General features: G+C 29.7%; 2 protein-coding genes across 2 annotated transcripts; both read left to right on the top strand.

Moving 5' to 3' along the window:
• The first annotated feature begins 518 nt into the window (after positions 1 to 518).
• LOC103829110 (pumilio homolog 15-like) lies at positions 519 to 3,535 on the top strand. The gene is made up of 2 exons (XM_033274271.1): positions 519 to 1,446; positions 1,527 to 3,535. Exons 1-2 carry the CDS (start codon positions 581 to 583, stop codon positions 1,708 to 1,710), a joined length of 1,050 nt encoding a protein of 349 aa, XP_033130162.1. The 5' UTR covers positions 519 to 580; the 3' UTR covers positions 1,711 to 3,535.
• LOC117126437 (pumilio homolog 15-like) lies at positions 1,870 to 3,535 on the top strand. The gene is made up of 3 exons (XM_033274272.1): positions 1,870 to 1,970; positions 2,054 to 2,303; positions 2,379 to 3,535. The coding sequence occupies exons 1-3, from the start codon at positions 1,870 to 1,872 to the stop codon at positions 2,478 to 2,480; spliced, it is 453 nt and encodes a 150-aa protein (XP_033130163.1). The 3' UTR covers positions 2,481 to 3,535.
• Positions 3,536 to 10,378: the final 6,843 nt, after the last annotated feature.

The following is a 10,378-nucleotide window of genomic DNA, read 5'->3' as shown; positions in this document are numbered from 1 at the left end:
AAAACTAAATTAAAAAATAAACAATAATATTTTAAATATAATATTTTAATTTATTAAGGGTATCAGTGTAATCAACCGTCTTGAAAGTTAAGGTGAAAGCGCCACATAGAAAACTGACTTCTCAAATAATATTATAAAATAAGTTTTTTTAGTTAATATTTCACCTTGTGCAAAGTGTATGTTTTATCCTAGTTATTGGCTATACACTAACTAATAAATAAGAAAAAAAAAGTTTGGTGAATTGATAAAGCTGTGTGAATCAAACTCGTTATACGCACTTACGCAATAGTAACAAACTTTAAACTAAACGTAACTAGAGTAGATATGGAGGCTTTTTAGGTAATTAATTTAATGTAATTAATCACCCTTATTTGGGTTAAGCATGATTTCTCGAGTTATTCACAGATTCTCTAAATCTTCCATTAATATCTTTTTCTTTTTATTGATTAAATTTCTTTTTGATAAATCTAAAAAATCACAAAAATCTTTGTTGAGTTAAGATTTTTCTGTTCAAAGTTTCTCTTTCTTGTAGTCTCTTATTTTCTCCTTTGCTTCTTCTCCACGATTGCTCAGTTCTACAATGACTGACCAAAACACAGATGCGCATCCGGTGGTAGACTCTCCTTCGTCTTCATATCAGCAACTTCGACAGGATACTCTCAGAGCGTACGAGACTATGTATGGCTCCTTGGACAATCATTACTCACTTGGAAACACACCGTTCTCTCCTTTGTCAGATTTGCAAATCCTAGAATCGAGTTTTGGAAGATTGAGTGTCTCGGATCCAAACGCTCGTCAACAGCAACTACTTGATCATCGTCGAAGCAATCAATATCCTTTTGACGGTCGAGATCGAGGTATGAATGTATGTGACTACCATAACCCTTCGTATTATCTGCATCCAACTGAACGAGAGCAGCTTGATCAGGCTGCGCAGAGATTGTTGTTTAGTCAGGATAATCATTATGATGTTTATAAGTCATATGATAATGGTTCTCATGGGCGTAGCAACAGTGGCTTGACGGGTCGTCCTCCTTATATTGGCTTCAACGGAGATCTAGGAGAGTTTCCTTTAACCTCACGTAATCATAATTTATGTGATCAAAGCCCATGGAGTTTTTCACATGTGCCTGAAACCCGCACTAATCGTCATGATCCCTACAGCATGGATAACTCTAGAGCTAAAGATACCATACTTTCACGTGCTAAGGACGCTGTGGAGTCTGCTAAGTTGCAAAAAGTGATTGTAGAAGGTTCAAGGGACACAGTTCATAAAATATTTGACGAGTTGAAAACACATGTTTGTGAGCTGATGATTGACCCGGTTGGCCATCAAGTTTTTCAAACGATTATTGAGAAATGCACCAATGAACAGACCACCCAGATTTTGGATATAGTGATTCAACAACCTATTCAGTTTGTTAGAATTTGTGGCGATACTCATGGGTACGTACTTCTGATATCTTATCTTTCTTAGCTCCATTTGATATCATTTAGTTAAACTGCAATCTGTCTTTTCATAACAGGACTCGTGCAATACAAGATTTGATGCGGTCTCTTTGTTCTGAAGAGCAAATATCCCGGTTTATGCAAACTATATTCCATGTTGCACTACTCTTGACTAAAAGCACAAACACGAACCATGTGATTTCGTTCTGCTTCCGTCATTTTTCTCCTTTACAAACCCATGTTAGTATATCTCTCTCTTGATTACACTAAATATATATATTCATATGTATCTTATTTTCATAAATAGTTTGAGTTTATTTGTATTTTTTACTGAATTTTATGTGGTCTATTCTATAGTGTCTTCTTCAAGTGATTGTTCAGAATTGTTATCAAATTGCACTTGATCAGCATGGATGTTGTATGCTTCAACAATGCATTGGAAAATCCCCTCGAGAAATAAGAGATCCTTTGATTAGTGGCATACTCACTAACTCTCTGAGCCTATGCATAAACCGCTACGGGTAAAATAAGATGCATGGATTACATAAATAGCGTGGTTACATATTAATTTTTGATGTAACACAATTATATTTTTATTTGTTAGAAACTATGCGGTTCAGTATGTGTTGGAAATGGAAAATTGTCAAGTGGCAGCGTCTCTATCGCAATATCTAGATGGGCATTACGTGCAACTCTCTTGTGACAAATTTGGGAGTCATGTTGTGCAAAAGTGTTTGGAAACTAGACAATTTAACTCAAGGAGGATCATAAACGAGCTGATAAGTGACATTGATTCAATTCTTGTAGATCGTTTCGGAAACTATGTGATTCAAACTGCATGGGTGGTATCTCAGGTAAGAATTAAACATATTTTACATAGTTTGTGTGTATTTTGAAAATCATAATGCTTTTTGTCTGTTTGTTTGTAGGATGATATGCGGAATAAATTGTTGTATCATATCAACAAGAATTATCCTTTAATGAGGTACAACATGTACGGAAGGAAAATACTCGAGAAACTCAGTCTCTGAATATAGAACAACATATCAAGAGTAAGATATCGAGCCACTATTAGAGTTAATGTTTGGTGTGTTTTTTTCTTTTGACTTTGACTCAGTGTTGTCAATTAGTGTTTATGTGTTTTATTTGTTACGTGTTTTCTTTTAGATTTGTGTTGTAGTTTCATTAGTCATGGTATTTTTATATTCATCCATCAAACGGGCTTGTAACTATTAAAAGTCTTCTTGTGTCGAATGCTTTCAATCATAATTGTTTTCAAATGTTAGTGTGTTTTTTTTTTTTTTACGCATTATTATCACTGGTAAAGTTAGTGATCTCATTTTGTTTATACGTTTGTATCCTAAGTTTAATCGTTTTTGAGTTTAGAGAAGGAGCGGCCCTGAAATTGGCCTAGAGGATAGAGAAAAATCATGCTTCTAAATAAAAATCATCTACCAGGACAATTAAAATTTGCTCGTATGGTTCAGTTATGTTTAAGCAAACATGAAATATTAGCATACTAGTATTACCACCTGTGCTATGCACAGGTCAATTCTCTGTTTCAAAAATTATTTGATCATCGTTTTAATTTTCAAATAAAGTGAATGTTATTTCAAATATTATATGAATAATAGCACGTAATATTAGAGGTACATGCATGATATAAAGCTGTCAAAAGGTCGAAACAATAACTTTGATATCATTACAAAATTGATACATGTTTGTAGAATTTTTCATAAATAAATAAAATATATACCAAAATACAAAATATACTTGAAATACAATATTTGATGGTTAAGTACAGAGTAACAAATGATTATTAGAAATTTATTATTTAAGTTTGTTTATAGTTTGAAATTGACATTTTATGTTAATTTACCTAACATGTTTTTTCTTAAAAGCACACATTTAACCAAAATTAACCCACATTAGTCATTACTTATTTTGATAGTTTGTTTAATTTATCAGATTGAAATTTACAAATTTAGTTTGCCTTTTATAAATTAAAAAAAAAAATTGTTTAGCAATAGTCAAGTGATTCAACTTTGGATTCAGAAATGAAAGCTTCGCTATACGTTCAACAAATAATAAATAAAGTAAAAAATGGAAAACGGGCAAACCTTCTTCATGAGGCCAAAACCTTATGCTTCTTTGATTCCACAAGAATAATATTTTATGCTCCATACTATCACTACAAACCGTGATCACCAGGGATCGAAGAAACACGAAGTCAAAATTGCAGATTTATGAGAGGTGAAAAGATTTGTTGCTTTGTTGGAGAAGATAGAAAAAAAAAAGAAACAGAAAGTAAATTATTAGATCAAAATTTATATAAAATAGGAAAACAGTTGAGATCGTGGTAGAGTGGCTTTGAACATGAATGAAATATTGAGATATATAATTGCAAAAAACAGGGATCGAAGAGGTTTTTTTAGTCAATTGTTTTTTTTTCTAAAATATTTTCTATTTGTCAAAATTTGATTTGTCAAGTGACTTGTGCTTTAGTATATAAATGATACTGCTTGAATCCAATACTCTACAATGATGGTAATATAACTTTACTCTCGAAAAAGCATTAAAGAAGCTAAAAGAGACAAGAGAGAGAGAGACAATAAAAACTCGAGAGTGGTTAAAAATCTCAAACCACAAATAAGATAACGAATAGGTTAGAGCATGATTAACCCGGGCTCTTAATTTGAGATTCTTAACTCATAATTTGACATTTTTTTGTTTTTTATATTTTTTGGCTAAGAGCCGGCTCCCTAAGAGACATTTTACACTAGTGTGACATTTTTTACACCTATTTAAGAGACGATTTCTTAGTTTCTCTTAGTTAAAAGCTAAGAAACGGTTCTTAGCTTCGACTATGAACCATTCCCTAAGAATCTGGGTTAATCATTGGATGGTGGTCCCACTACTACTCGAAGCTTAAGCCCAGCCTCACAATCAGTGGTGGATCCAAAACAATTTTTTACAGGTGTCATAAATTAAATATTTTAATATAATTATTAATATAGTTATTTAAAATTAAATTAAATTTTATTATTTAAAATAAATTTAGTTTTAATTATTTAAAAAAATAATTTAATTATTATCAAACATATTTTTTATATTAAATATTATGTTTTAGCATGTTTACTTTATGAAAACTATTATAAATAAAAAAATATGTAGTGAAGATTATCGGATTTTAATTAATAAGATGTTAAATTTGGGTAGCCCACATAAAAAATGAAGCTCAAAAATAAGTGCAAATTAAAGAACTAAGATCAACTGACACCCCCTCTTCTAAACGTGGGTCCGCCACTGCTCACGATGACCCGAACGTGAAGTTATGAAATGATGAACTCCTGGTTCAGTCAGCCAAACAAGATCATGTCCTATTTTGCACAGATACAAGAGACGTTGGATCACATGTCATGAACTCTAGATCAGCGCTAATTTCATAAATCGTTTGGTTTGGTTAATTTCGGGTATTATAAAACCCAACCCAATCAAAACCGAAGTAGCTTTGGTTTGAGTTTAGTTTAATTCGGTTCGGTTTAAATTTAGTTCTTTCAATTTATTGCAGTTTGGTTTGGTTCGATGTAGTTCAGTTTGGTTATAAAATATGTTAGTCTTATTTTGACTAAAACATAATTAATTTATAAAAAGTAGGGGAAAAATATAAACTTTGTTAGCTAAAAATTCTATTACTAGAAAAATATTTTCAAAAACTAAAAGATACTAATATTGAGCTTATCTCTCGCGTATAAAATATGGTCAGACTGAAAAGAGATCTTCACTAAAGTCTAAACCAAACAACCAAAAACCCAATTTTAACTATAAAATAAATCCTTACGTCACTCTTGTGCCACTAGGAATAATCTGCAACAAGACTTTAGATGCTTATAGTTTTGTGGTTTTGTTTTACTACAGTCTCTAGGTATCTCTATAATATTATTTGAGAAATCAGTTTCATACGTATCGTATTCACGTTAATTCTAATGATGGTTAATTACATCGGTATCCTTAATGAATCAAATATATCTAATTGTCATTATTAAAAATTCAATTTATTTGCTTTTTTCTTTTTTATTTAGGTTCCTTTTCTTTATACTTTTTCAAATAACCTTATAATATTTTTTTTTATAAAATTTAAAACAAAAATATATTTTATATATAATGTGATTCATGAAGAGGAAAGTTTACGTTGCACAAAAAAAGGAAAGTTCACAAAATAATATTCCTTTAAAAGATAAACTTAAACAGCATAAAATATATTTTAAAGGTGACAAGTATTCTTTAAATCAATCTATTTCCCAAATTATTGCAAAACAATTTAAATAACACAAACTATGATATCTTTAATAAATAAAAGTTTAATTTTGTTTGTTTTATAATTTAAGCTTCCTTTTATAAAATTTTCAAATAACATATATATAATAAAGAAAAAATTTATAAATTTAAAACAAAAAATATGTTTTATATATATAGTTTGATTTGTATGCAACTTCATACCAATCATCTTTTTATTTTTTCTAAATTTTACTTTTGAAAATTACATGTAAAAATTTATTAAAAAAACAAAAATATACTTACACATCTAAGATGAAGAACCAAATTAATACAATGAATACGATTAATATGATTAATATGGTTTCTTCATCTGGATTTGTTCTCTCTCTCACACAAGCATGATTACCAAGAAGTCTACAGAAGTGGTGGTTTATTTACCAGAAGTTCTGTGTTCTCTTCATTTTACAACCTTGCACCACCCACCCTCAGCCTCAACGTTTTCATCATCCTGTTTTGAACCCATTTATTTTCATTTTGCTGCATGTTCACGTTATCTATCATAAGTTTCAGTATCCAAAACTAATGTTTGCATATAGTTTTTTTTTCTCCTCCTAAGTGAACCCTTATACAAGAAGCTCTACAAAAAGTGGATTATTTACCGGAAGTTCCACGTTCTCTGCCTGGTTCATCTCTTCATCTTGAGAGCCAGCCCCAGCATAGTTAATCTAAGCTTCTTCTAAATGCTTGGAAAAGTCAAGCATTTCAGGGTCAATATCACCATCTTAGTTTTCTTGAACCCCCTGGTCTTAGTTTGGAGCATGTCCTAAATATTCTGCTGCACGTTCCTGTTCCTGTTCACATCATGCAGCTGTGGAAAGACCTCCTGGCTAGCTATGTTTCCGTTGTGGCCGTCTTAATGATTTTCCATGGTAGAAAACACGAGTAAGGAAGACAACGTGAACGTTCTTGGCGAGTTCTTGGAGCATGAATCAATTTTATTTATCTTATTTTTTTTTTTTAATTATACATAGGTATCCTGGCCCCACAGATGTGATCCAGACTAGACATGTGTTACCACGTGTCGGTCCTCTGTCCCTGGCATTACCGAAATGTTAATTCCCCAGTAGCCGGGATTCGAACCCAGGTGGCAGTACTCACAGCTGTAAGCCATTTACCACTAGAGCTAGAAGCCCTGGTTATTTACGGGAAAATTACATGTTTACCATTTTCATGGTACCACTTTTCATTTATACCAACACTAATGAAACACTTTTAAAAATACATTTTTCATTAAGTGGCAAAAGATTCTTATGTCCTTGTTATTTATATATATAATAAATCATTATTAAAATAAAAAATAAAAAGTAAATAAAATAAAAAAAATAAAAAAAATAAATAAAATGTAAATTTTTTTTATGTTTTTGAATTATACTTTTTCAAATTCGAACTTTTTTTAAAAAAAAAAATTCAAAATTTTTTTTTCGAATTTGTTTTTTATTTTTTTCAAATTTCTTTTTGAAAAACGAAAATTATGTTTGAAACTATTTTTAAAAATTTTTTATATATTTTTTAAGTATTTATATATTTATTAAAATCATAAATTTCACATTCCAAAAACCCTACCCCACCCCTCAACTCGAAACCCTAAGTCTAGATTAGTTAACCCTAAGGGTATAATTGTATTTTAATTTTACCCTTTATTAAAAGTGAGGGTAAAAGTAGTTAGTGTAAACATGAAAAGTGGTACTATGAATGTGGTATTTGTGGCAATTTTTCGTTATTTATCTTATATTATTCGTAAGATAATAAGAAAAATTTGCAACTCAGATTTTAAATAACCTAGAAAAACTTGTATTGCAAGAAATAAGACAAAGTTCTTAGTCAAAAACAAAAGAAATACAACAATTTTTTTAAATAATTATTTAGCATCAAAATACGAGGAACATTTATTTTTAAGTTTTTTTTGGGAAAAAAATATTATTTAAAGTTGAAAATATAAAGGGATGATTTGGACCCAGAAAATCTTTCTTATTAAAATAAAATCATTCTCATGGACCCAACCTCTTTTGTAAGTTTTTTAATTAAATACATCATTTTACTATATAGTTAAATTCACTCCTAATTATGAAAATAATATTATACTACTAAATGTGTTTCCAAACAACGCAATAACTAATATTGTGTCTGAACAATAAAAAATTAGGTTCTACCTTTTTAATAACCTTTTATCTTCTTTTAAATTATTTGATTTAAAATTACTCAAATAATTTATAAAAGTTAAAACAAGTATAACTATTTTCACGGGTTTAGATACTACAAAAAGCATTTAATGTAGAATTATTAAATTTTTAAATTATTTTGTTTGTATTTTCATAAATAAAAAATTGCATTCCTTAAACTTAATAAATATTAGATTCTTATTCTTAAATTATTTTTATTCTTAAGAACATATAATTATATATGTGAGATTATGATTGGTTTAAGACCTCCTGGCTAGCTATGTTTCCGTTGTGGCCGTCTTAATGATTTTCCATGGTAGAAAGCACGAGTAAGGAAGACAACGCGAATATTCTTGGCGAGTTCTTGGAGCACGAATCAATTTTATTTATCTTATATTATATGTAAGATAATAAGAAAAATTTGCAACTCAGATTTTAAATACCTTAGAAAAACTTGTATTGCAATAAATAAGACGAAGTTCTTTGTCAAAAACAAAAGAAATACGACAATTTTTTTAAAATAATTATTTAGCATCAAAATACGAGGAACATTTATTTTTAAGTTTTTTTTGGGAAAAAATATTATTTAAAGTTAAAAATATAAAGGGATGTTTTGGACCCAAAAAATCTCTCTTATTAAAATAAAATCATTCTCATGGACCCAACCTCTTTTGTAAGATTTTTAATTAAATACATCATTTTACTATATAGTTAAATTCACTCCTAATTATGAAAATAATATTATATTACTAAATGTGTTTCCAAAAAACGCAATAACTAATATTGTGTGAACAATAAAAAATTAGGTTCTACCTTTTTAATAACCTTTTATCTATCTTTTTTTAAATTATTTGATTTAAAATTACTCAAATAATTTATAAAATGTTGAAAATAAGTATAACTATTTTCACGGGTTTAGATACTATAAAAAGCATTTAATATAGAATTATTAAATTATTGAATTATTTTGTTTGTATTTTCATAAATAAAAAATTGCATTCCTTAAACTTAATAAATATTAGATTCTTATTCTTAAATTTTTTTTATTCTTAAGAACATATATATATATATGTGAGATTATGATTGGTTTAAGTTGACATCCAATCGTTTTACGCATAGAAAATGTTAGAGTCAATAGATTTTTTTTATGACCATGGTATCTGGAGCCTTGAGAGGATTCGACTAGCGCCATTGACCGTCCACCAGAGCTTAGCCGGGGAGCCCGCCGAGGCATCCATGATGGCTGGTGATCACCCCATGTAAATTCCACCAGTGGCCACACGTTAGCAAGCTTCTCCGTATTGGATCCGAAGGTCCCTCAAGATAATTATCTCTCCGCGCACTCGAACCCATGGCTTCCCAGGTTGAGTTTAACTAGTAGACCACTAACACGTGGTTTTCGAGTCAATATATTAACATCAAATAAGTTTTATAATTAAAAATTTATCAAATAAGTATATATCACAAATTTAATAAAAATAATTACAATTTTTTTTCAAAATTTCTTAATGAAACGGGTTGAAATAATTAAAAATAAATTAAGTAATATTTTAGATAATTTTTCTATTTAATAGAAATATAAAATAATATAATTATATAGTTTTAAACTACACTAAAATAAAAAAAAATTAAAACATTAGTTATCAGAAAAATATGTTAAAATCTGTTGACATTTTAAATTAGATTTTGTTAAAAATTATTCCCGCACTTTTAAAAATTATCATAGTCTAGTTATGTTTACAATTCAAAATTCTGGAAAAAAAACTGTGGGTTAAAGTTGAAAACACATAAGATCAACAAAGGATGCAATATCATTATTGCTCTTGATCTCCCGCCTTCCTCATCTCAGCATCAAGAAACACTCCCATGGTGAGAGGCTTCTTTCTCCTCAATTTCTCTTATGAGCTTAAATCGTGTCTGAATTTCTGATGAATCTACAGGCAGAAAAATAGATTGATTTAGATTTGTCTTACCAAACACTTAAGTTTCAGGAAACGTCCTTTGCACAGTAGATTCTTCGCAGTATACGGCTGCATCAGGTGGTCATAATTAAGCTACATAGGTCTGTGCAAAATGGATATGTTAACTTATGGCCTTATGGGAAGCATCAGGACGGTGGCTTCAGAGTTTGAGACAGGATCAAAATGCTCAAAGAGCAAGAACAATTCGTTGAAGATGTAAATAGAGCGCAGAAGTTAGAAGGTGTATAGTCGACGACCTAGGGCTATTTTCATTATCAACTTAGTAAGTCGGTTCATTTTTATATAAGAAGATTATAGTTTCGAATACAATGATATAGGAAGCAGCAACCATGTATTGTACAAAATGTCTTCACCTAACTATAAAGGACACGAATAATACCATTTCTTCATTCTGCTCGGATTGGTTGTAAAAGAAATATTCTGATTATTTATTTAATGAAAACCGCTTCA

This window comes from Brassica rapa, chromosome A07 (genome assembly GCF_000309985.2).
Source record: "Brassica rapa cultivar Chiifu-401-42 chromosome A07, CAAS_Brap_v3.01, whole genome shotgun sequence".
NCBI lineage: Eukaryota > Viridiplantae > Streptophyta > Magnoliopsida > Brassicales > Brassicaceae > Brassica > Brassica rapa.
This window is presented reverse-complemented; position numbering and strand designations above follow the sequence as displayed.

Coding starts and splice junctions, on each gene's coding strand:
- LOC117126437 (XM_033274272.1), top strand. CDS start 1,870: ATGCTTCAACAATGCATTGGAAAATCCCCTCGAGAAATAAGAGATCCT. Junction 1,971..2,053: donor CTATGCATAAACCGCTACGG/GTAAAATAAGAT, acceptor TTTATTTGTTAG/AAACTATGCGGTTCAGTATG. Junction 2,304..2,378: donor CTGCATGGGTGGTATCTCAG/GTAAGAATTAAA, acceptor GTTTGTTTGTAG/GATGATATGCGGAATAAATT.
- LOC103829110 (XM_033274271.1), top strand. CDS start 581: ATGACTGACCAAAACACAGATGCGCATCCGGTGGTAGACTCTCCTTCG. Junction 1,447..1,526: donor ATTTGTGGCGATACTCATGG/GTACGTACTTCT, acceptor TTTTCATAACAG/GACTCGTGCAATACAAGATT.